Source organism: Gracilinanus agilis, chromosome 3, assembly GCF_016433145.1.
Source record: "Gracilinanus agilis isolate LMUSP501 chromosome 3, AgileGrace, whole genome shotgun sequence".
In the NCBI taxonomy this organism is placed as follows: Eukaryota; Metazoa; Chordata; class Mammalia; order Didelphimorphia; family Didelphidae; genus Gracilinanus; species Gracilinanus agilis.
Genome location: NC_058132.1, coordinates 418,771,854 through 418,796,891, shown reverse-complemented (window position 1 = coordinate 418,796,891; position 25,038 = coordinate 418,771,854). Strand labels below are relative to the sequence as shown.

General features: G+C 35.7%; 2 protein-coding genes across 4 annotated transcripts in view; one reads left to right on the top strand and one right to left on the bottom strand.

Moving 5' to 3' along the window:
- The first annotated feature begins 2,557 nt into the window (after positions 1 to 2,557).
- On the top strand, positions 2,558 to 22,845 carry CCT8 (chaperonin containing TCP1 subunit 8). 2 transcript variants are annotated; one of them, XM_044670281.1, is made up of 15 exons: positions 2,558 to 2,657; positions 5,223 to 5,313; positions 5,990 to 6,069; positions 7,968 to 8,117; positions 14,079 to 14,259; positions 16,138 to 16,199; positions 17,237 to 17,374; positions 18,401 to 18,579; positions 20,850 to 20,916; positions 20,991 to 21,078; positions 21,161 to 21,276; positions 21,467 to 21,538; positions 21,613 to 21,777; positions 22,050 to 22,169; positions 22,687 to 22,845. In XM_044670281.1, exons 1-15 carry the CDS (start codon positions 2,598 to 2,600, stop codon positions 22,762 to 22,764), a joined length of 1,647 nt encoding a protein of 548 aa, XP_044526216.1. In that variant the 5' UTR covers positions 2,558 to 2,597; the 3' UTR covers positions 22,765 to 22,845. The 2 variants fall into 2 exon arrangements, with proteins under 2 accessions (XP_044526216.1, XP_044526218.1); XM_044670283.1 differs by lacking the exons at positions 2,558 to 2,657; positions 5,990 to 6,069 and having other exon boundaries at positions 5,302 to 5,313.
- USP16 (ubiquitin specific peptidase 16) overlaps positions 18,086 to 25,038 on the bottom strand; it is a 68,380-nt gene continuing 61,427 nt past the window's right edge. Inside the window, exons 16-18 of one of the 2 annotated variants that reach the window (XM_044670280.1) lie at positions 24,829 to 24,915; positions 24,176 to 24,332; positions 18,086 to 18,277 (exon numbers count right to left, since the gene is read on the bottom strand). In XM_044670280.1, coding sequence (XP_044526215.1) covers positions 18,213 to 18,277; positions 24,176 to 24,332; positions 24,829 to 24,915 — 309 coding nt within the window. In that variant the 3' untranslated portion in view covers positions 18,086 to 18,212. Of the gene's footprint in view, positions 18,278 to 23,732; positions 24,088 to 24,175; positions 24,333 to 24,828; positions 24,916 to 25,038 lie in introns of those variants that run through there. The other variant, XM_044670279.1, reaches the window with a different exon arrangement.

Here is a 25,038-nt window from a genome sequence, read left to right as displayed (position 1 = left end):
TCTCCCTTAGTGAGGTCTTCTAGAGTTGGTGCCTGAAGTAGAGTCCCAAGTAAGATTCATCCTTAGTTTGTCTAGTTTTGTTCTTAGTGTGTCTCTAAATTTTTAGATGCTGCCATTAGCCACTGCTGCTCCCAGGGACACTGCTGTTGCCATAAAAGGGAAGTTCAAATCATTCAAACTATCGAAGTTCACAAATTAGTTCTCTGGGGTGAGAAAGAGAGAAGTCAGTATTTCCTTTTCTCTTCCAACTTTACTTTTTCCTCTCCCATTCTCAGTACAGTCTCCAACTCAGCTATCAAACCAAATCAGCTATCAAATGATCTTCTAAGGCATAAACCTGACCATTCCCACTTCATTCAATCAGTGCAATGCAGTGGTATCCTATTGCCTGGTATCAAATCTACTACTTGGCTTTTAAAGCCCTCCATAACCTGGCCCCTTCTAACATTTTCAGTCTTCTTATACCTTACTCTCTCTAAAATCCAATGATATTGACTGTTACTTGAAAAAGACATTCCATCTCTGAACTTAAGTGTATTTTCATTGGCTGTCTTCCATGGCTGGAATTCTCTCTCCTGGGTTCCCTCAATCAGTAAGGCTATCAATAAGCATTTATTAAAAGTCTACTGGGGCAGCTGGGTAGCTCAGTGGAGTGAGAGTAGGGCCTGGAGACAGGAGGTCCTAGGTTCAAACCCGGCCTCAGCCACTTCCCAGCTGTGTGACCCTGGGCAAGTCACTTGACCCCCATTGCCCACCCTTGCCACTCTTCCATCTATGAGACAATACACCAAAGTACAAGGGTTTAAAAAAAAAAAAAAGTCTACTATGTGCCAGGCACTGTGCTAATCACTGGGCATATAGAGAAGGTTAGGGAAGAATCCTTGCTCTCAAAGAGCTCAGTCTAACATAGGAGATAAGGTATATACAGGATAAACTAGGGATAGTCTTAGAAGAAAGGCTTTAAGATTAAGGAGGACTGGGAAAAATTACTTACAGGAGGTGATTCCTTAGGTGAGATCTGAAAGAAACCACAGAAGCTACCAAGTAGAGATGAAAAGGCATGGAATAAGGAGATGGACTGTCTTGGGTGAGGAGGCCAGTCATTTGGATCAGAGAGTATATGGTAGGGCATAAGATTACTCATTCTAAAAAGATCTGCCACCCTATCCTATTAAAAGGGTTGTAGAGTTTAATTCTTTGTATTTGCATCCCTAGTTTGTTGAACAATGTCTGGCATGCAGTAATAATAATACATGCTTGCTGATTAATTGAAGGAATTTACAATCTAGCTAGGAGAGACAATGTACAGGTATAAACAAAATATTTACAAGATAATTTAGGCAGAATAAAAATGAGGCAGGCCTCATGTGGATAAGGAACCCAAAGATTCCAAAAGGTAGGGGTGAAGAAGGGCCTTGACTTTGGGACAAATGGCACAGTTATCAGCCAATGGAAGAGTGTGAACTGTATGAGGAACAATAAATATCAAGATCAGTTTAGCTGAAACATAGCATAGGAGATGAGTAATGAAAGTGGAAAGGTAGATTAGACATAGGTTGCAAAGAACTTTAAATCCTAGGTGACAATGTCAGACTTGAAGTCAGGAAAATATGTTCAAATTCTGCCTCAAGTCACAGGTGGCTTAACCTCTTTCAGGCAGTTTCCTCATACTTGTCTCACAGGGTTGTAGTAACCTATATATAACACTTAGCAAATTTTAACCCTGATATAAAAGCAGCTGGTCTTATTATGCCAAACAGAAGAATTTATATTTGATCCTTGAAGTTGCAGGGCTGAGGAGCTCCTGAACTTTATGGACCAGGGGAGTATCAAGGTTGGATCTGTACTAAAGGAAGAACATTTTGCCAGTGTATATTATATGGAGAGAAGGGAAAAGAGATTTGAGTCTTCCAGGGAGATTAAATAGCTATAGTAGAGTCACAGGGTCACAGGCGTCCAGGCCTGCTTAAGAAGGGTAAAGGGACAGATAGGGGCTGGGGATGTCGTGGAGGTCCAAATGTCAGGATTTGACAACAGATTGGATTTGCTGTGTCTAGTGAAGAGACTTCAGAAATTTCAGGCCTGGGTGGCTTCCACAGAAATAGGAAACATTCTTAAAAGGGGTTTGACTCTGGCTGAAGAGTTTGATATGTGGCCTGCGGGGTGATGGCCCGGCATTAAAATCGAGGCGTTAATGACGTCACCAAAAGAGCGGAGAGGGAAAGGAATTCTAGGATCGGCATTGGGGTACACCCACAGATGGGGGTTGTGACTGCTGATTCCCAAACTTGAATTTGGGGGAGGCTAGAAGGAAGAACTGAGCCTCTGCTCCTCCAGCTGCACCACGCACCTAGGCCTGCGGAGCTTTCTCCGTCAGACCGCGCAGACCACGCCCAGAATCCAAGCGCGTCCGTAGCCTGAGGGTGCGGTCATTGGGGCTGGGGGAGGTGGGGAAGGCTGAAGTAGAGGAAGTGAGAAGAGGTTGGAGGGAAGGGGCGGAGGGTGTTGCGCGCGCAACCCTCCCAGCGATCAGTGCGTGCTTTTTATCCGGCTTGTTCGGTCGTTTGCTCGTTGTGTTCCATAGTGTCGATACAGCTATGGCGCTTCACGTTCCCAAGGCTCCGGGCTTCGCCCAGATGCTGAAAGAAGGAGCTAAGGTAAGCAGGGATTAGCGGGGTAAAAGCTGGCTGGGTGTGGGCCCCCGGAAGGGCAATAAAAGGCTAATTTGGGTGGACACCCCTTCGGGTTAGGCCTCTGGGACGGAGAAGGTTCCAGAAGCGTGTGTGTGGGGGTCGTGGAGCTACCCATTCAAAGGGATCTGAGGCCTGGGCGCGCCACCCCGGACCGGTGCTGCTACTGTAAAAGGCCACCTGCGCTTAGTAAGATGGGCCTGGTCACGTGCGCCGGGGGCACCACCCTACCACGCGAGTTGGCTCTTCGCTCCCTAATCCCTTGAAAAAGCTCTTCGTAGTCCCGCCGAACCTATTTAGGGGTGAAAGGCTTTCGGGGGATATGGGTCTGATGATGTTATGAGAGGAAAAGTAACATCCATTAGCCAGTCTCTTTATTATTTTATTTTATATATTTTTTACTATTATAATGTTTTCTTTTATATTTTTGCTATTTTGACTGACCAAACTTGCTTATTTTTGGTTACATTATCTGGATATAGTTCATCAGCCTTGTCGAGTAAGAAAATCGAGGTTTTGGTTGGGGATACTTTAGGTCCCATGAGATTACTCTTTCTCTTCTGTAGTTCAGTTCACCAACATTTATTACTGTACTATTAGGTACGACTGTGGATTAAAATTTTTTTTTCCTTGTCGGGATACTTATAGTCAAAATAGGGCTCTAGATGTTATGATACATTATCCAGCATTAACGCCAATAAGTGTACTAGAGTGAATCAAAACAGTTCATTGGGAGGTGTAGGCGGGCAGATTTCCTTCACTTTAGAGGATGCATGGTTCAGTGGATAGAACACTAACTCTAGGAAGTCAGGACCAAGGTATAAATTCCTCTGAAAGGAGTGGTGGTCTCTGATGACACAGGTCTAGATCCTAAAAAGCACTGAGACTTTTAATAGCTTCCAAGTCTGCCAGTGATATGATCTCATTTGATCCTTCTAACTACGGTGTGAAGTATTGGTATTATTACCCTCATTTTGCAGATAAGAAAATCAAGGCTGAGATTAAATTAAATTAACTTTACATGGTCTCATCTTGTAAATGTCCTAGGTGAACTGAACCAAAGTCTTGCCTAACTAGTTCTGAAATTATTTTTGAGTCCATGATTTTTACTTCACTTTCTCCAGAAGATTAGTCTAATTTAGCCTTATTTTGCCAGCCTGTAGTCATGATCCCAAGGCTAGGTCTTTGATGTAATTTCAGGGATGTAAGTAAAAGATTCTTATTTTGTAACAGCATTATTGTGTTTTCTTTTATAGTTTTGCCATTTTGACTGACTAAGCTTGCTTATGCTGAATTGCGTTCCTGGTTTTATTTCACCAACAGAGTGAGAATATTTTTAGAGCTGAGGTTTTTTTGAATGAGGATAAAAAGCAACAGCTAATTCCTTTGAAGATTCTGGGATCTTGCAAACTTAGATTTATAAAATTCATTTTAGTTGCTTGTTTGAAAACTTTGTTCCTAATAGAAACTCAGGAAATTTGTCTCTGTAAATTACACAATTATCTTACTCAAGAACTTAACCATAAAGTAATCAGGATAAAATAATTTAAATAAAATTTTAATTAAAATAATTTACATAGTCCATCTAATTAAGTATTCATTTTGGGCCTATTATGAGAGGCAGCATGCAAGGTCATGTAGTGAAGTGAATAGAAAGCACTGACTACCCTCCGGGTCAAGAATACTTGAGTTCAAGGCCTTGACATTTTGACATAGATATCTGCCTTGCAACAAAGAGATTTAGAGAGTTGCCTAAGACACTAAGGGGTTAAGTGATAGTCTGTATTAACAGGAGTTAGTTACTCAATCCTTCCTTACATGCTTAATAGATACATGACTATCAAGCCTCAACTTCCGTATCTATAAAATGAGGATAATCTATAAGGTGATTATTTTTAGTATATCTACCTCACAATGGCCTTGTTGAGATAAAGTAAGATAACAATGGTTTTCATGTGTGAGGATATAGATACATGGTACTGTGCTAGATTCTAGGTTTACAAAAAATGAAAAAAGAACAGTCCTGTGCCAAAGAATTACTTAGGAAGAAGCCCATTGTTTTAAGTAGCAGTAATTATGTGTTAATAGCCAAAGTTGGCATTAACATGGTTTATTTGGTATCACTCAGATAATAGTATCTATTGTATAGAATGTCCCTATCTTCTGAATCAAAATTTTGATCAAAATGAAAATCTTGGGATAAGATTTGAGAATCATAATAAGGGGAAAATGTTGGATCTGATAATGCTTTTGAAATTGAAATAATACAGTAGTAATTAACAAATAACACCCTACCCTTTTCAACTGTCTTTTGAGAAAGAAGCAGTGTTTTGAATGTCTAAACTGACCTGTAATTTTAAAAAATTAAGATTCTTTATGTTCCAGGTGCTGATGGAACATTTGTTGTATTCAAGATACAGGGAGGCTGGGAATATGAAAATGAATAAAAACATCTTTTCTATTTCACAGGTTCCTGTATTACTGATTATATTTATCATCAACTATGTAATTTTAACTGTTTTTCCTTTAAAGCATTATTCAGGATTAGAGGAAGCTGTATATAGGAATATTCAAGCATGTAAGGAGCTTGCCCAGACTACCCGGACAGCATATGGACCAAATGGTAATTCTAACTTTCTCATAATTCACTAAATAGTTATTGCCTGTTGTTTCAAGATTCATTTTATGGATATTTTATTAGTTAAAAAAAATTAAAACATTATGAAAAGGATTTGAGGTATGGACCCCAAAATTGAAAAGAGCAGAAGCCAGTGTTGCCAGTTTCCTTATTTAAAACATTTTTAATAACTCAACCTTATTTTTGAATGCAAGCTATATTTAAGAAGAACTATATCCTGGAGTACTGGTAGAATGAAAAAAGCAAATGAGAGAGAAATTTTGCCCTGAAATAGTCGATCCCACAATGTGTTGTAATGGAAAGATAGTGAATTTAAGAGACATGATTTTTGGTCCCTCCTTTGTGTAAGCTTGGGTAAATCATTTTATCTTTAGGTTTCAGTTTCTTCATTTCTAAAATGAAATGAATAGATTTGGTGACCTCTAAGTTGTTTTGCAGACAATAGATGCTACTAGGAATTCAGGGACGTCATTTTTACTTGGGGTAGACAGGGAATGTTTTATAGACAAGGTATGGCGTGAGCTAGCCTTCAGGGATATTAGAGTCATGTGAAGCAATATATAAAGAAGAAACAATTAAAAATGTACTTCTAATGAGTATCTGGGGATGTAATAGATTGTAAAACTTAAAGGACTATAGTAATATGGTTTGTTATTTTTAGGAATGAACAAAATGGTTATCAATCATCTGGAGAAGTTGTTTGTGACAAACGATGCAGCTACAATTTTAAGAGAGCTAGAAGTAAGTAATTAAGGATTCTTTGGTAGAATAATAACTAAAAACTATCTGACTTCAAATTGGTATTATGAAGATTTTTCAATGAACATAGCTGTGCAGAAAAAAGTTATAGTTTAGAAATTTTATTTCAGCCAACTGGAAAATTACACAGATTTCCTGAAGTCTGTTGCTGTTTAGAAGGATTTTCTCTATGTCATTTTTCTATTTAGCTAAAGTTTTATCACATACCTTGGAAATAAATTTGACAACATAAATAATTGATGAGGTTAAAATTTATAAAAGATTATTGTTAGGATTCTAAAAATGAAATAAGAATGGACATAGGCCAGATTATGGCATTCATATTTTAGGCAATCCATTGGATTAGTTAATTTGTTTATGTATCTTGGACATGCACTGCACTTTGACAATGAGCTGGCACCAGAATTGAATAAAAGGAGATAGGAATGAATTACAGTTGGGAAAATAAACACTTTCAAAGGTTTTGTGCTGCATCTTGCTACAAAACCTATTTTTTTAAAAAAATAAGTAGTATTCTTCTGATTATACCATGATCCCTGAAGAATCATATTTTCACGTGACTTAAAGAGTAATGTAGCAATGTAAATAGGGAATGGCTAAACAAATTGGTATATGTGATGGAATACTACAGTTACATAAAAAAGAATGAACAAACTGATTGTTTAAAAACTTGGAAAGAGCTATATGAAGTAAAGAATAGAACCAGGAGAATATTATACGCAGCCACAGAACTAATAAACTGAGAAGTTGCCTCCAGAAAGTTAACAGAAAGATAAAACATGAAAAACTTAATTCATGAATACATTGGTCTCCATGACAATATATCCTATGTGATGCAGGGTGGGTGAGGAGGGGTTGGGCACTAGTGGACAGGATTCATTATGTAGATATGAAGAAAAGTAAGTTAAACATATAGAAGATCTGTTATTTCATTTGATTACATGTGTAAAATCTTTTTCTTTACATATGGAAATACTTGTTTTGTTTCAATTTATAAACATTTGGGATAATTAAAAAAAAAGAAATTGGTCGGGTTTGAGGTTATCTGTCCTATTGCAGAAACTGTCCATATTGATGATCATTGATCAATCAAAATCTTGATTATAAGAGCTTGTTGTCATTAATGCTATCAGATGAGCCCCAAGTCCTGGTAGTCCTGTGTACAGAAACAGACTACTTCCATAGTTCCAGGACTGATCAGTGTTGGTAACATTGTTGAAGCAAGGGCAAGCCCAAGTTTTTTTGTTTTCCATATGCCTTTGTTATTTTGTGAACATAGTAAATGTTACCATAAAGTTTTATACCAGGAAATTAGTACTTCTAAATTTAGCATTTCTGAAGAATGAAGTATTCTAGATTTTTAATTTTCTAAATAACTTAAGTCATCTTTAAGAACTAGCATCTAGATTAAGTATGTTTTGGGGAAATCATTTCAAAATTAAAGGCTTTTCCTGAGTTTCTTGATGTCTTACGGTGTTCATTTTGAATATTAGTTGCATTTGTATATACATTGATATGCTTAGCTCTAAGAATATCATTTGTATAATTTGTATAAAACCTAGTTGTATTTTTTTATAATTTTTCTGTCTTGTCTCTTGTCATTTATTGTCTTGTCAGAGTGCCTGTCTTGAATAGTAATGATGGCTAAATGATGATATTCCTACAGTAGTCTTCCCTATTGTATTAGGAATAAAGTATAAAACCTTGGAAAATGAGTGGTGCTAGCTCTCCCTCAAGACATAGCCTTATTCATGTAATAACTTCAATGAAATGGTTTAAAAAAAAAGTTATGTTAAATTAGGCATGTTGAACTTTTTACTAAAATTGGGCAGTGTTCCAAAGAAAAGTATTTTAACTTTTCGATTCTTATCTACTAATAGGTACAGCATCCTGCTGCAAAAATGATTGTGATGGCTTCTCACATGCAAGAACAAGAGGTTGGGGATGGTACAAATTTTGTCCTTGTGTTTGCTGGAGCCCTTCTAGAATTAGCTGAAGAGCTCCTGAGGATTGGCCTATCTGTCTCAGAGGCAAGTACTTAATTTTGTAATTTGCTGTCATTAGAAATAGGATCAATAAAGCATATATCTGTCCACCCTTTTTAGTTGTTTCCTCTTTGATTTTCATGAGTAACAAAATTTTTATTATTAGTTTTGTTGCAGTGTCCTGAAAAGTGTTATGTTGGACCTCTGATTTTCTGTAAATGCCACTTTTTTTAAAAATTAGGAATTTGGTTGTCAACAAAAGAATGTACCTTTATAAAGATCAGAAAGATTTGTTTATGAAACTAAATCTATAGAACTTCTGTTCTTATCTGTATTTTTGACTGAAAGATGTTGGGGTGGTTTTTGTTCGTTTTGTGTGTTTTTACATCACTATCACTATTCCCCAAAGCAAAAACAAATTGGAGTTGTTTGTTTTGTTTGCTCATACCTAAAAATGCCTCATTCTGAAGTCTTTCAGTGGTGGGAAATATGCTTTGTCATCAGTCTTTTGGCATTGTGAATGGTCGTTGCATTGAGTAGAGTTTTTAAGTCTTTCAGAATTATCCTTTACAATGTTATACTCATATTTATTCTTCTGGTCTTGCTCCTTCTACTCAGTTTCTCTGAATCCATCCCTTTTCATCACTTCTTACATGTAATATTTCATTGTGTTTGGTTCACTGTAATTTATTCAGCTGTTCCTGATTTGTGGACACTCACTCTAGTTCTTTGTTATGGCAGAAAGTGCTGCTATAAATTTTTTTATATGTGGGTCACTTAATCTATAAATTATTTAATGTAATATTGCCATTTTTATGTGTAATGTAGCCCTACCATGAGAAATTAATTACTCTCTGAATAGTTAAATGTTTCTTTGAATGGCCCAGTAGATAGAGAGCCAAGATGGAAGGTCCCGAGTTCAAATTTGGCCTCAGACACTTCCTAGATGTGTGTCCCTGGGCCAGTCACTTAAATCACATTGCCTGAACCTTACTGCTTGTTCTTCTGCCTTAGAAGATAAAGGTGTGTGTTTGGGGTTTTTTTTAAAGGCATTTTGTAGTTTTAGTAATATAATTCCTGTGAGAATCTTACTAGATAGCTTATATCTAATGCAATTATTTTTATTCAAATTTCTTTTTGTCACTAAATCAAATTTTGTTAATATATAGAAATTGATGTTTTTTGGTTGCTTTCTTATATTCAACTTTACTAAAGTTGGTAACTTTTTAGTTGACTCTAGAATTTCTAAAATACCATCATCTGCAAAAAGTGATAGTGTCTTTGATTACTATTCCCTTAATTTCTTTGTCTTACTGCTATAGCTATTATTTTTAGATATATATCAAATAATAGTATTGGTAATTAGCATTCTTGTGCAGAGTGAGACATGTTTATGGATATGACCAGTATGGATATTTGCATAGCTTGACTTGCACTTAGATTACAAAGGTTTTGTTTTTCTCTTTTGGAGGAAGAGAACAAAAGAAATATGAAAAAGAAACTCAAAACTTGTAGGATAGGTTTTTATTTATAAAGGAAAAACAAGCTCTTTATAATAAAGATGCCCAGTTTCATTTGTGATCCCTTTTTCTTTTCTATAGTATATGCTGAAATGTTTATCTTATTTGATGTTCAAAGAAAGCTGTATTTTTGCATACATATTCATTTAAAAGGTTTTTCTTTAATCTTCTGATTTTTCTCTGTTGTTTAGGTGTCATTATCCCATATATATTATAAAATTTTGTACAATACCATCTTTCCTTTGCAAATAGTTCACAAAAACTTGATTTTATATACCCAATATTTTTTATTCTACCAAGTATTTATTAAGTGCCTCCTCTATGCTAGAGAAAAATATAAAGAATGAAATAGTCCTTATTTGCAGGGAGCTTAAATTTTTAGGGAGAGACAAACAAGTACATGTAAAAATATATACAGCATAAGTGCAAATATGCATGAAGTAGTGAGGAAATTCGGATATTCTTAAAATAAGGTATTTGAAGAGAGCAGTGCATGAGACCAGAATTTGGAAGGAAGAACACAGGAAAACAGATTCTGGTTAGTTGGTGAGGTCCTTTCACTCACTGGGCTTCAGTGAGTGAGCTGGCTTTCTCTGGCTGCTGTTGGAGACAGACATCTGGGACTTTAACTCTTGGCTGTTGGACGGGAAAGAGGGACTTCTAAATCCCATCTGAAGAGGGTTTCTACTTTCCTGATTGAGAAAGTTCATCTTTAAGAAGAAGCTGATAGATCTGCTTTGCTGGATAACAGTTTTGGAGAAGAAAGATTGAAGCTGTTTGTCTGGACTCTGGGTCATACCAGGAAAACCAGATTGTCTGTTAGCAGCTGCCATCTTGGCTGACTGAATTTATGTGTGCTTGGAGATTCTCTTTATCAAACTAAGTTAATTAAATAAGGATTTTAGGTAGATTAAGAATTTTAGTCGGCGTTTTTGGGGATTTTTTAGTAAGTGCTAGGCCAGTGATGGGCAACCTTTTGAGCTTGGTGTGTCAAAATTTGCAAAACAAAACAAAAAAAAAAACTTGGATGGTGTGTCACTTTAAGAAAAAACCATAATTTCATGATATTTATAGTTTAAATAACAAAAATGTATAATTGTAATATATAACTATTTAATAAACCAAACTAGGTAAATTAATATAGGTAGAATTGTCATCTATAGTGCACAGTGTGTCTACCCTACACTACAGCAAATGTTTCATCCTCAGCACGTGGCCACATGTCATTGAAAATGGCTACACGTCAGTGCTGACATGCGTGTCATAGGTTTGCCTTCACTGTGCTAGGCAGTTTTAGGAAGAAATGAAGATGTAGAGACAGATGTGTCGTGAGACAGACGTAGAAAGTGGGCGAGAAGTTAGTTCCCTGTTAGTTTAAGGCTTTCCTGGTTATTAATCCTTATTTTCATATTATCAAACATAAATAAATAGCTTTTATGTATGTGTTTATATAGATATATATATAGTGTCTCCAAGAACCTTCCGTATTGACCTAAGGAAGGGAAGCCATCCCTGGATTTCCTTCAGAGAGGAGAATTAAAAGATACTTTGTGGACACCAAAGTATCTTATCACATCTTCCTCACAACTCCAATTTATCAACATTATTTCTTCAGTGGGCAACTTGCTTAATCAATGTCCTAATTTCCTCACTACAATGGAGAAAGGGATAAGGAAAGTCTTTGTGTAAAATGGAGCTTTGAAGAAGGACCATTTTTTCAAATACTGGGGAAAAGAGAAGAGATGATGTTATAGGGCTTTAAAATAATTAAAATGGATGAAGATGGAGTTCATAATGTGAATAAAGAGTCTTCTCTTGTTTTCCAGCTAGAGGTAAGGACTTCAACTGAGGGCAAGTAGAGTGCATAGGGTTGAGAATATTAAGGAAGGAAGAGAGAGAAGGTCTTGGAATAGCTTCTGTGGGGTATGAAATAGGGAATCTTTTAGGGAGAAATAAAAAAAGATTGTTGAAGTTGGAGACTGAAGTCAGAAATTAGTAATTAATAAATTGCTTTCTAAGGACTGGTTTTGAGTACAAAAGGTTTTGATTTGCTTTCTCATTGTGTCAGATTCTTGGGTGAAATGATTATTTATGATTTGTTCATTGATTTGTGAATTCTTTATGAATACATTATTTACTCTTAAGTTTGAATCTATTCACAGGCCTAGCAAAGACTAATATTTTTTTCATCACTTAGGAAATTTGTATGCCCTAACAAACAGCCTGGTTTTGTAAAAATGCCAAATGTAACCAAGAAATCTACAGATTCATTTTTAATCCCATTCCTAATTCAATCTCAATTATCAGAGATCAGTTATACCTAACTTTTCTAAAATTCTATTCACTTCCTAACTTCTAAAAATCTTTTTGTCATAGCTGTCTAGGCACATTGAAGTCCTCCCCTCTGTTATATTTTTGCTGTCATTTCTTTAGGTTTTCTTTTACATACTTGGGTACTATGCCATCCTGTGTGTATATGAGAGTTTATTTTTCATTTTCTATACCTTTAAAACATAATGTTTTCCTGCTCTTCTTCTTTAATCTGCTGGCTTTGTTGTTTAATTATTGCCTGTCTGGTCATATGATCTTTTCTCCCCATTTACTTTCAGGCATAATAAATTTTGTTCCAATCCCTTTTTAATTGTGAATCTTTATTTCAGGTGGGTTTCTTGTAAACAATAAATTGTGGTTTTTTTTTTAATAATCCATTCTGCTGCCCTCTTCCTTTTTATGAATGAGTTAATTCCATTCATATTGATCATTATGATTTGTAATTATTTTCTAATCGTTTCCTGATATTTTTCCCTTTGTCCCTGATCCTTTTTTACAATGAAGAAAGTAGTAAAAGAGAAGAAATATGATCAGTATTAGCAATCTATAATTGAAGTGGTAAGATCATATTTCTTTGATTCTCTTTTTTTCCCCTCTAGTCTAGATTCTAATCACTGGTTCTTATAGTTTCTTTCCTTTTGATCCTCCTTTACAGTTTGCTTTGTGACAATTCTCTCCTGGTCCTCATGTTGTTTTGTTTGGATTAAAATATTTCTGAACCAAACTGTGTTCAGCATTTCTTCAGATGGAAGTGAGTTTTCATGAGAGACCTACTCTCTCCTTTTCCATGTTTGTATAGTTTCCTTTTTCCTAGAGAACCCCTCATTTTTGTCACTTTTTTCCTATTTTCTTTTTTCATCTTAAGAAGACAGCTTGGGACCAAGCCATCTCTGGGTCCTATGTTTGTCTTTTTCACTCTGTGATGAAGACATTAGGATTCTGAAAGGCCAATTATTATTTCTTCAAGTCCTTTTTGGTCATTCCAAATGTATTCATATTTCAGAAAGTTTGCTCTTGTATTGGTGTTTTCATTTCAAAGATTCTACTCAGCTTAGGGTAGTCTAGTCTATTAAAAGGTTCCATTATATTTTTGCCCTTTTGGAATGTCATTTCCCTTCACTGTAGAAATAGTTTGTGTAATCCTTTATGTTTGAATTCTTAAACCTGGCTGCTCTAGGTTCTGATTGACATTCATTTGTTGTTTAAGGAAGTGTGACTAGTGAATTCCTTCTATTTATTTGTACTTAAGTCTGATCCTAATAGATTTGGGCAGTTTTCTTTTATGATTTATTGAACTGTATGGTATTGAGGTTTTTTTGTTTTTTAGCTTTTTTAGGGAGTCCAAGTCTTAAAATTTCCTAGGCTTGTTTTCTAGATCACTTGTTTTTGATGGTAAATACATTGTATTTCTTTGTTCTAAAATTTCAATCTCAGAGGTTTGAGTTTTTTTCTGTTTTTAGGTTCACAATAAGGTTTTTCACTTTTGGTTTTAAGTTTTCCTTTAGATCTCTTTGCTTCATTTCTTCCTTGTGGCCAAATTATTCTTTTTCTCTGAGGTGCTATTTGAACTTTCTGTGGAATTGCTGACTTTTTCCCATTATACCATGGCATTCTCTTAATTCATTGTATTGCTTTATTGCATTTTCTTCTGTTTACTAATGTATTTAGGCCTAGTTTAATGATTGGAAATATTTACTTGGGTCAGATTGCTCTGCCTCCCTTATTCTTGGATGGTTTAGTCAGGCCTTGTTGGCTTACATCTCCTCTGGTCTAGACACCAATGCCTCTGCTGTTCTGGAATGCCTAAGACTTAGGTCCCACCATATAGGCATTCTCAACTTTTAGCTTAAGTCTCCTGGTGAATTGGATTTTGGCTTCAGCTCCCTTCTTCTTGCTCAGTCCAGAGCTTGAAGTTGGCTTTGTCCCTGCTGTGGCCTTTAAACACCCTAATCAAATGTTTTCACTTAGGTTGCTGGCAAGCCTCCAAGTTCCCAGGTATTGTGCTGGCCCTTTCTTCTGCTCCGATTTTAGTACAAGGGTTTTACACTTAGTGATACAGCATCTGTTATATCTTAAAACATCAGAATAACAAACACTTAAATGATAGGTTTGATGGTGTTGTTTGAAAAGATACTTTTTGTCTTTTGTATTTTAGGTCATAGAAGGTTATGAAATAGCTTGCAGGAAAGCCCATGAAATTCTTCCTGATTTGGTATGTTGCTCTGCAAAAAATCTTAGAGATATTGATGAAGTATCAGCTCTCCTTCAGACCTCCATTATGAGCAAGCAGTATGGGAATGAAGTCTTTTTGGCAAAGCTTATTTCCCAGGCATGTGGTAAGTAAATTCAAGTAAACTCATGCAGTTCTTTTCCTTCAAAAGTTCATTATTGGGGGCAGCTGGGTAGCGCAGTGGATTGAGTACCAGACCTGGAGACGGGAGGTCCTGGGTTCAAATCTGGCCTCAGACACTTCCCAGCTGTGTGACCCTGGGCAAGTCACTTGACCCCCATTGCCTACCCTTACCACTCTTCTGCCTTGGAGCCAATATACAATATTGACTCCAAGACGGAAGGTAAGGGTTTAAAAAAAAAAGTTCACCTGCTTTGGTTTTGTTGTTGAAAATAATAGTAATATTATTTTATCGTAGTAATATAATAAAAATATAAATAGTAATAATAAAATAGTTTGGTGTGGTGTGCATGTGTATACACACACACACACACACACACACACACACTAAATGACAATGTCCCAGAATGAGTGTCAGATGGGACACAAAGAATTCTCAGTTTTGTTTTAGTTCCTTTCTGTCACGTAAGCATTTCATTGCAGTAAGAATCACTTCATACTCTTAGACCAGTGTTGTCAAACTAAGAGAAAATAGTCACCACTGAACATAAGGACCCCTGTAGGGGCTGCATGTAAATATTTCAGTTACATTTTGATTTGGTTTGAACTGCACTATCAGAATTGTGGGCTGTGGGTTTGACACTTATGCTTTGGATAGTCTTGTTAGGCCAATAGAGCTAAAAAGGAAGACAACCCTAGTTAACTTTCTAGCTTTCCTTCCTGGTTGGCCAGATGATTCCTTTTGTGTTTTCTTTTTTGTTGTGTGGTGAAATGGGAGTGAAAAAAGCTCTTTGGTACTAAAAAATAGATTATCTTTATTGGGATAATTAATTAGTGGATTATCAAAGATAATTTTATTTGTAGTTTGTTGTTCATTTTGTTGTTTTGCTTTATGCCCTGACTTGAGATCCAAACTTCTCAAAGATGCAACATCACTGTCTGGTGACATTCTAAGTAGTTCCTGAATCTGACCTGGAGAGTAGAGATTGGGAGGGAGGGGAGGATTACCTAATTTCCAGATTCTATTTATCCATTTTGTAAATTCTTTGCATTTTATGATTTTTTAAAAATTTAAACTAACAAATAAGTCAGCAAATTTTTCTTAGTTATCTGGATGTGAATGGCATTCTGGAAAATTAGCAGTGATAACATAAATGTTGAATGTGATGGCCCTTTCCTCATTCTTAATCATTCTCAACTTCTCTGCAGCCACTACCCTCTCCTCCTGAATATTATCCTGGGTTTCTGTGATAATGTTCTCTTCTGCTTTTCTTCCCTTTCTCAGTCTCTCTTTGCTGACTTTGCCATGATGTGGACATCATGCTTTTCAAGTTGTGATGGTATTCCCAAAGGACATCATTTGCTCTTAACTATCATCTTTGTGCAGATGACTCCTAGGCCTATATATCCATTTCTAGTCTTCCCCCTGATCTACAATATGTCCCAAATATATCTTGAACTCAACCTGTCTCAAATGGTTATTTTTTTTCCCCCTGGGACCCTCAGTGCTCTCTTCTAAAATTCCCTGTTTCTGACAAAGGCATCACCAACCTTCTAGTCTCCCATTTTCATGACTGGCATTTATCTTTGATTCCTCACTATTCCTTGTGCCATATATCTAATCAGTTTGCATATGTTAATGTTGCTACTCTCACACATGATCTTTTCAGGCCACTGTGACACAGGTATCACCTTCATTTAAGGGCTTTTATCAGTTTTCATCAGGATTGATGCAACCGACTCCTAATTTGATCTCTTCATTCTATCATTGCTACAAAAGTAATTTTCCTTAACCACAGGTCTGACTGTGTGTGGTTCCCCTACTCATGATTGATTTTGATTGATTATCTTATTTCTTCAACAGTATCTATTTTTCCTGATTCTGGTCACTTCAATGTTGATAATATCAGAGTGTGTAAAATTCTGGTAAGTTACAAAAATCATTTACTTCATTTTAATTTAGCAAAATATATTGTTAAATTTTGCCTTTTACTTTAGGCATAAGAAAATCAATCTTATTTAACTTCCTTTTAAAAAAAAACAACAAAATTACCTTTAATACACTTGATTTTGAGATTTCTTTAGTCTCTCCACTGGTGCCAGTATCATTGATCTTAGTGTCACATCTGAGTTCAAGTTCCAGTTTTGATAGTACTTCAGTGGCATTGGGCGTTACTCTGATTGACCTCATCAGTTTTTGAGGAACATATTTTTTTCAACTTTTAAAGTGTTAAATAAATGATACATCTTATCATTTGGATATTGCCTCCCAACATTAGGGTATCTTTAGGTTGTAGAAATTGTAGCCTTTGAGATGCGTCTCCATTTTTATTTAGAGATGTAATCTCTTTTTTTGGATGGCTGTTTAGATTTTTTAAATTGCATTTTTTTTTGGATTCTGATATTAAAATTCATTTTTATTTTTAGTAACTTTTGTTGGTCCGTAGTAAAACTGGCAAACTGATTCAGAATGGGGCTGAAATTGGCAGATAACTGTCAAATATAATTATATAATATATACTTGTCTATTAGGCCTAAAGTTTTACCCTTAATATGTATGAGTAAACCAAGGATCTTAAAGAACATATTGTAAGTGGAGTGCAAGCTCTGATAGTCTTCCAAATTGGAATATTTCAAGTATAAATCTGGAAGTGGATTGTATCTGACATCTTAGTAACCTTAAGACTAGTTAAATTCAAGAGAGCTTTATCAATATATTCACTAAGTCTTCTAGGTCAAAAAAGAATTATCTGAGGGGAGCATCACACCAATTTCAATCAAGTTGATTGAAATATATTAAAGCTTTATGTACTCAGTGCATTAGAACCTATGGAGTTTTAGAGAAGAGGACATTCTAATTAATTAGTTCACTTGGGTCTAAGATAACTGTTTTGTTTTTTAAAAGTACATTTAAATATCCTACCTATAGGATTGTATGGCCTTCAAAATATTTTTTTTCACAGGGCTCTGGCATCCATTCCTCTTCAGTACTGCATGGTATGGTTTTTAAGAAAGAAACCGAAGGTGATGTAACTTCAATCAAAGATGCTAAAATAGCAGTATATTCTTGTCCTTTTGATGGCATGATAACTGAAACTAAGGTAGGTAGCTTTCAGCTTAGGAATTTATAGTCTCAAAGATTCCCTTATGAGATATATTCACTTTCTAAATGCTAATTTCTAAAACTGGGTGGAATCTTTTAGAGGCTGCTTTTGAGTTGTTCATATCCTGCTCCTAATTTATTAGGTGTGTGATCCTGAGCAAAAGTACTGTTTTTTGTTTTTTTTAACTTTTCCCTTCCGTTTTAGAATCAATACTATGATTGGTTTAAGGCAGAAGACTGGTAAGGGGTAGACAGTAGGGGTTAAATGACTTCCCCAGAGTCACATACCTAGGAAGTTTCTGAGGCCAGACCTCTTAGGCCTGGCTCTCAATCCACTGAGCACCTAGCTGTCTCCTGTACGGTTCTCAGAAAATGCTTGTAAAAAAGATAATAAATAATGCTGTCCTTAAGGGATTGCTAATGTAACTTTTTATTCTGTGTGGGTAGAATTTATTTGAATGGTACACAATAATGAACAATGTAATTATATGAAAGGATTGGGGCAGTGCGGTCCTGCAGGTCTGAAGTGAGGAAGACTCAATTTCTTGAGTTCAAGTGTGGCCTCAGAATCATCTATGTGATTCTGGGCAAGTCCCTTCACCCTGTTTGCCTCAGTTACCTCATCTATAAAATAAGCTTAGAGAAAGAAATGCCAAACCACTCCATTAGAATCACAGGGACTCATACTTGAAATGACTAAACAACAATATTTAAAAGAATAGTATACATTTTAATATGACATTTGGAGGAACAGTGCATACATTTTCTCTACTTCAAAGGCTTGAATTTCTCCACAGGAGTTTTCTGGTCTTGAGAATCAACAAAATTCTTGAGAATTATTTAGCCTGTGAGATTGAAGTTTGAAGAACATAGAAATGGTCTTCTTGTGCAACTTTTTCTTCTATATTATGACAGACATGAGAAGAAAGAACCGGTTGTGTTTTCAGAATGTACAAATAGGAAATTACATATGACATAAAATATTTTAGTTTTTTATACCTTAAATAAAATTTTGTGCTAACAGGGTACAGTGCTGATAAAGACTGCAGAAGAACTAATGAATTTTAGCAAAGGAGAAGAGAATCTTATGGATTCACAAGTTAAAGCTATTGCTGATTCTGGTGCAAATGTAATAGTAACAGGTGGCAAAGTTGCAGATATGGCTCTTCATTATGCTAACAAATACAATATAATGTTGGTCAGGTAAGAATCAGATACCTTTTTGAATTCCTTTTACTTGCACATTCCTTCGATAACAAAAAAAATCTCCATAAACAGTATATTTGGATTGGAACTGGGAATGAGGGAGCATTAAGAAACCAGTAGTCATTTATGATTCTTATCAATGTCTTTCCATAAATTCTCCACGGAAGATCTACCCAACAAACTTGAAGTCTCTCTAGAACAGTGGTTTTTAAACTTTTGGGTCTCAAGACATATTTATTCTCCTAAAAATTGACACACACACACACCCCACCACATAAGCTTTTGTTAACTTCTATGGGTTATAACTGAGTATTTACCACATTAAAAATTAAAATGTCTTAGTATTATGACAAAATTAGTTTTTCTCATGGATGCCATTGCACCCCTCCCCTTCCCCCAGAAAGGGGCTCTTCTTACCACCCTCCAGTATTGGAGAACTGCTGCAATAGAAATAGTCCATGGATATCAGCATAATTTTAGGCTGTACTCTTATCCCTACTTGTCACATGAACAGCCCCGCCGCCCCTTTACTTCCTTTTCTGATCATAAATTTCATGTTTGGTACTTTTTTTTAAGCATACAAGCCATTATTGGTAATAATACTATGCCCTTTTAGTCACTTGGAATTTTGATTCTTAATTGCAGTATCCCATGAATTATAGCCCTAGAATAGAAGAATTATAGATGTTAAAAAGATAACTTAAGAAACAGCTTGGAATCATTGTACAATGCTGTACATTTTCCCAAATGCAATCCAGGCTTAATCATTTTTAATGCCAGCTTATTTATTGTCTACCCTTCCCAGTGGTTCCCCTCTCCCCCCCAATTTGATCCCATGTGTACAAATGCCATTGGATAGAGCAGGAACACCTCTTGAATGAAATGGGAGTTACTAGTTCTTAGCCTTCTGTTGTGATAAAGGGACCTCCCAGGCCCTGTGTCCTAAGGTTTTCAAGAACCTTTTAGGCTTTGGCATACACATTTTTTTTGTTGTTGTTGTACCCTTAGGCCTTTTTTATCTGCCCTGAGGCTGAAATTATCTTTTATGTTTTGTCTTCTCTTCCAACCTTCAATTTGAGTGCAAGCTTCTCCTCACTGTTTTAACTTGCATTAATAAATGCTTTAAAATTTATTAATCTGGGGCAGCTGGGTAGCTCAGTGGAGTGAGAGTCAGGCCTAGAGACAGGAGGTCCTAGGTTCAAACCCGGCCTCAGCCACTTCCCAGCTGTGTGACCCTGGGCAAGTCACTTGACCCCCATTGCCCACCCTTACCAATCTTCCACCTATGAGACAATACACCGAAGTACAAGGGTTTTAAAAAAAAAAATTATTCATCTACATTGCCTGTTCAAGCTATAATTCAGTGGTTTGTCCATCAAATGTATGTCACAGTCTAATTAGTAGCCATTCTTCATTTTTACCTCCATTATGGTGCACTATATATATGTGTGTGTGTATATGTATATATAATTTTTTCCCCAAAAATTGCAATTTCTCTAAAGAGAAATTGCAATGTTAATTAAAATGTTATGCCTATGTATGGGAGCTAGAAAGGGGTAGAGTAAAAGATAACTGTTAATAAGTAATTTTCACATTTCATAGGAATTTTTTAAATAGCAACTAAAAATCCCCTAATTCTAACTTAAACCAGTTTTGACTAGAAAGGTTGAAATTAGATTAAATATGATTATCCTTAATGTCTTAGCTCATGGGTGAAACAAAAACATAACACTACACAGAATACTTTAGTCCTAACTGAACTTAGAGCAAGTCACTACTTTTAGTAGTTTTTCACATGTAAAACAGGAAATAATTGCACTACTACATGAGAGGGTTGTATAGAACACAAATATGAACTTAGTGGCTATGAAGACATAGATACAGATCACTTCTCAGAGGATGATAGATTTAGAGCTGGAAGATATCTTGGACATTAGTCCAAGACCAAGATGCTTCCTTTTTGTTATTCCCATTTTATAAAGGATGAAACTAAGAACCAGTTTAGGATTTGCCAAAGGCCCCACAGCTAGTATATGCCAGATTTGTTATTTTAACACAAGTCTAATTCTAAATCCAGTATATATTTTTTTTTTGCCTTCTCTAGATCTGACAGATTATTAAATTGAAGGACACCAGAAAATTCTGTCATTGGGGTGTGTTTCAGGGGGAATTTGTGGTGGCCCATTTTCATGGGCTATCTATGTGTAAGCCACTTTTTTGTGTGTGTTAATTCAGCAAATTAAAAGTTTCTTTTGGTGTTTTAAAAGGTTGAATTCAAAATGGGATCTCCGAAGATTATGTAAAACTGTTGGTGCTATTGCCCTTCCTAGACTGGTATGTAAGTTGAAATAAGTTCACATTTGGAATGGTTTTATTACTTTGATTATATTGGTAAAATTCCCTTCTAGACTCCCCCAGTACTTGAAGAAATGGGCCATTGTGACAGTGTTTATTTATCAGAAGTTGGAGACACACAAGTGGTTGTTTTTAAGCATGGTGAGTTTGCTTAATTTTAAAAATATTATTTAAAAAAAGAAAAAAAAGAACCTTATTTTTAAAAAGCTTTCGATTCTTACAGAAAAGGAAGATGGTGCCATTTCCACTATAGTACTTCGAGGTTCTACGGATAACCTAATGGATGACATAGAAAGGGCAGTAGATGATGGTGTTAACACTTTCAAAGTTCTCACGAGGGTATGTGAAAAAAACGAGTTTGCATCTATCTAAAATCCTATAAAAGTAAGGTAGATGTTTTTTCTTGCCACTACCCTATCTCCAATCTCAAAGAGATAGCTTTGAAATTCTCTTTAGAGAAACCTTGTCAGTATTTGAACACTATATAATAGTTGTGTTTTTGTAAAAATTTAACTTTTGTCTATTACAGGATAAGCGTCTTGTGCCTGGAGGTGGAGCAACAGAAATAGAATTGGCTAAGCAGATCACATCTTATGGAGAGGTATACCAATTTCTCTTGTTCATCTATACTTAAGATCAAAATTAAGGTATTAAAAACATTTTATTTTGTTTTAGACATGTCCTGGACTGGAACAATATGCTATTAAGAAATTTGCAGAAGCATTTGAAGCTATTCCTCGAGCACTGGCAGAAAATTCTGGAGTTAAGGCTAATGAAGTGATCTCTAAACTTTACGCAGTACATCAAGAAGGAAACAAAAATGTTGGATTAGATATTGAGGTTGGAAAACAATTATTTCCTTTTTTGAGTGTACTGTAAAAGCTTTCTTTTCAGCAACATGACTGATGAAGCTTTAATGATACAAAGTCATAGTACTTTCTCAGCTGGTTCCACCAAGATTCTAGATTTCACTCCTTTTAGATTTTAGATTAGTCCTCTGACATTGGGTGTGTGTGTGTGTGTGTGTGTGTGTGTGTGTGTGTGTGTGGTTTATAATTTGCTTTTCAGCATACACTTTCAGAAATGAAAATAGTTTTGTGTTCTATTGTCAGGCTGAGACTGCTGCAGTAAAGGATATGTTGGAAGCTGGCATTCTAGATACTTACCTTGGAAAATATTGGGCTATCAAGTTGGCTACTAATGCTGCAGTAACTGTACTCAGAGTTGATCAGGTAGGTTGGAAAAAACAAAATTCAGAATCAGGCCTACCCACGAGGTTATGGATTTGAATGTGGCCTCTCTTTGTGACCCTGAGCAAGTCTTAGCTCCCTTTTCAGTCAGCAGAGTTTAGAAAAAAGAAAATTTAATTTCCTGAATTGTGTGTCTTACCCCTCCCCTCACCCAAACTTCTATAACAAGTTTGAAATTGCACTAATTTAGGTGAAGAAATATTTGAAAGAAAAAGATGTGATGTGGTCATTATTGGATAGCTTAAAAGGTGAGGAGAGATAGGACTCTATATCTAGGATACTGAAAGATTTTGCAATTCAAGTCTGTGATTTTGATGGTAAGTTTTTGAAAAGTTTATATGAAATTTTTGTCCAAAGCAAGTGTAGACAAACTAAAATAGTGTGGGGCTGTTAAGATTCAGGAAAATAGCTATTCATCTAACAAGTCTTTTGTAAAAATGCTACAGATTAAAATAGGTTTTGATTGAAAATATGTTTTTTGGTGTGTTTTTTTAAATAGATAATCATGGCAAGGCCAGCTGGTGGGCCAAAACCTCCAACAGGAAAAAAGGATTGGGATGAAGATCAAAATGACTGAACAGGTTAACTGAACACCTTGAGTTAAAAAATCCTGTTTGTATTCCCAAACGATTAAATAAATATCAAATTTTTATGGTCAGTGATGTTTCATGTTTCTTCTTTACAGACAAGCGAATTTGATGACTTTATGCAATGCAATGCATGTCTTTTAAAAAAATGTCAATTTTCATTTGCTGGTCAAGCTTCTTAGTGGCAAGAGTTAAAGACTGCCACGATTTCATTGGTATCATGACTGAAAGTAGTGTTTAAGATTCATAGTCTTAACGAATTTGATAGTTCTACAGTGGTGAAAATTTGTCCATATTCTTAGTGGAAGCCAGACATTTGAAATCTCTAGATTATCTGGTTTAGAAACAAAATTCACAGCAATTTTTGCTATGAAAGATAAATTAGAGAGGCATAGCTGGAAGGATTGCCTAGGACTGGGCTAGAATTCTGTCCCTTTTTCTTTCTGTTTGCTTTCTAAATCATGCCTCCCAGGCTTCTGATTTTGATGGGGGAGATGAGGGTTTATTTTATAATGGCCCTGGTTCCAAAAGCTATGTATGTGTGGTGCAATGGATAGAGTGCTAGGCCTGGAGTCAGAAAGATTTCTCGGGCCACACCTATTAGGTTTATGATCCTGGGCTAGTCATTAAACCTTTACTTCAGTTCCTCATCCATAAAATAAGATGGAGAAGGAAATAAGAAACATACATAGTATCCTTGCCAAGAAAACCCCAAATAAAGTCTCAAGAACATAAAAAATCCAAAAACTTAATAAGTAGAACAAAGGTTCCATTCCATTATTGCTAGCTGAAATCCAGATTACCTTTCACAAGATAACTCGTCTAATCCTTCTTTCAGTTTTTGTAGCAGGTAAGTCACCATGCTGATAAAATATGTTTATGATTCAGTGTAAATTTTCCAAAATTTAAGTTTAAAATCTAACCAGATTTCAACACAGCAAACTAATATAGAAAAGTCTTAAAATTAAACCAGTAAATGGTATCTTTATTTTCCTCTCAACCACAGAAACATTTGCCACTTGCAATTTTGTTTAGCATTTTCCCTGCAGCATTTCAGGTCACATGATTTTTTCTGGAATATTCAAAATTTATGCGGACATGATTCAAATTGTCTTTTACTGTGTTTTTTTTTTCTTTTAAATTAAAAACCAAACAAATATTATGGGGTAATTCTTTTTCAGATTAATTATTAAGTATTCGCTCATAAAACAGGAGGTAAGCTTGTGAATTTAAAACCTTAGATGCAGGCACAGCTTGTACATGTGTATCACTGATATGAAACCACTGCCCCTTCGTTGATTCATTTTCAAATTCTATCAAGAAGAAAATTTAAAACAAAAGATTAAGATTCTGGTGTATTTTCCCTAATTAAAATAATAGTAAATTTTTCCAGATACTTACCTTGTGGACTAGTTCCATCAAGAACAAGATTATAAAGATGACTATTTGAAGTTCTTGTCTTCACATAGGCAGTATAATGCCCCCACCTCATAGTACCACTGTGTTCAACAACTCCGTATAAAGAATACAATACTTTTGTATTTCCTTCAGCAACATTCTGTAAGAATCAAAAGATTTCAAAGCATTTCAAATGAGATTAAACCCAAGTCCATCCAACACTTACTGTTTTTTTAAGTCAAGAAGGTAGACTGACATTTCCACTGCTTAACAAGATCAGATAAGTTTTCTTGAAGAGCGGGTCATGTGAGCAATGTCCTCAGGCTCATGTGGAGAAGGGTTAGGGGAATATCCCCACCCTATGTCCCTCTGGCTTTCTAGTACTAAGAGGAGGACTCTGCTGGGTTGACGTGCACATGTTCTTTCTGGCACACATGCCATAGGTTCACCACCAGGGTTACATAGGATCCCTCATAACTATATAGAATCTATCCAAAGTTTTGGAGGCTTTCTGACCCTTAAATTTTTCGACTAGGACAAACTTTCAGTGTATTGTTTTTTAACTTGAAAATACCCCAACTACAACTACAGTTTATACTTATGTGAATATTGTTATTTTAAGCTAAAATTTAAATATAAGGACTATTTTTACTTACCTTACACTTTATGGTACAAAAAGGAGCCAAATCTATCACATCTGGAAACTTTATGTGCTTGTTAACTTTGCACAGATTCAGACCAGCCTAAAAAGGGACAAAAAGCTTGAGAAATATTTTTGGGGGCAGCTAGGTTGCTGAAGTTGGTAGGACCTGAGTTCAGATCTGATTTCAAGACAGGTTCCTACCTGTATAATCCTAGGCAAGTCA

Bases quoted from the DNA above. Each gene is read 5' to 3' on its own strand.
- CCT8 (XM_044670281.1), top strand. From the start codon at position 2,598: ATGGCGCTTCACGTTCCCAAGGCTCCGGGCTTCGCCCAGATGCTGAAA. The intron at 14,260-16,137 runs GTAAGTAAATTC...TTTCTTCAACAG, and splicing joins GCTTATTTCCCAGGCATGTG to TATCTATTTTTCCTGATTCT. The intron at 20,917-20,990 runs GTATGTAAGTTG...ATTCCCTTCTAG, and splicing joins CTATTGCCCTTCCTAGACTG to ACTCCCCCAGTACTTGAAGA.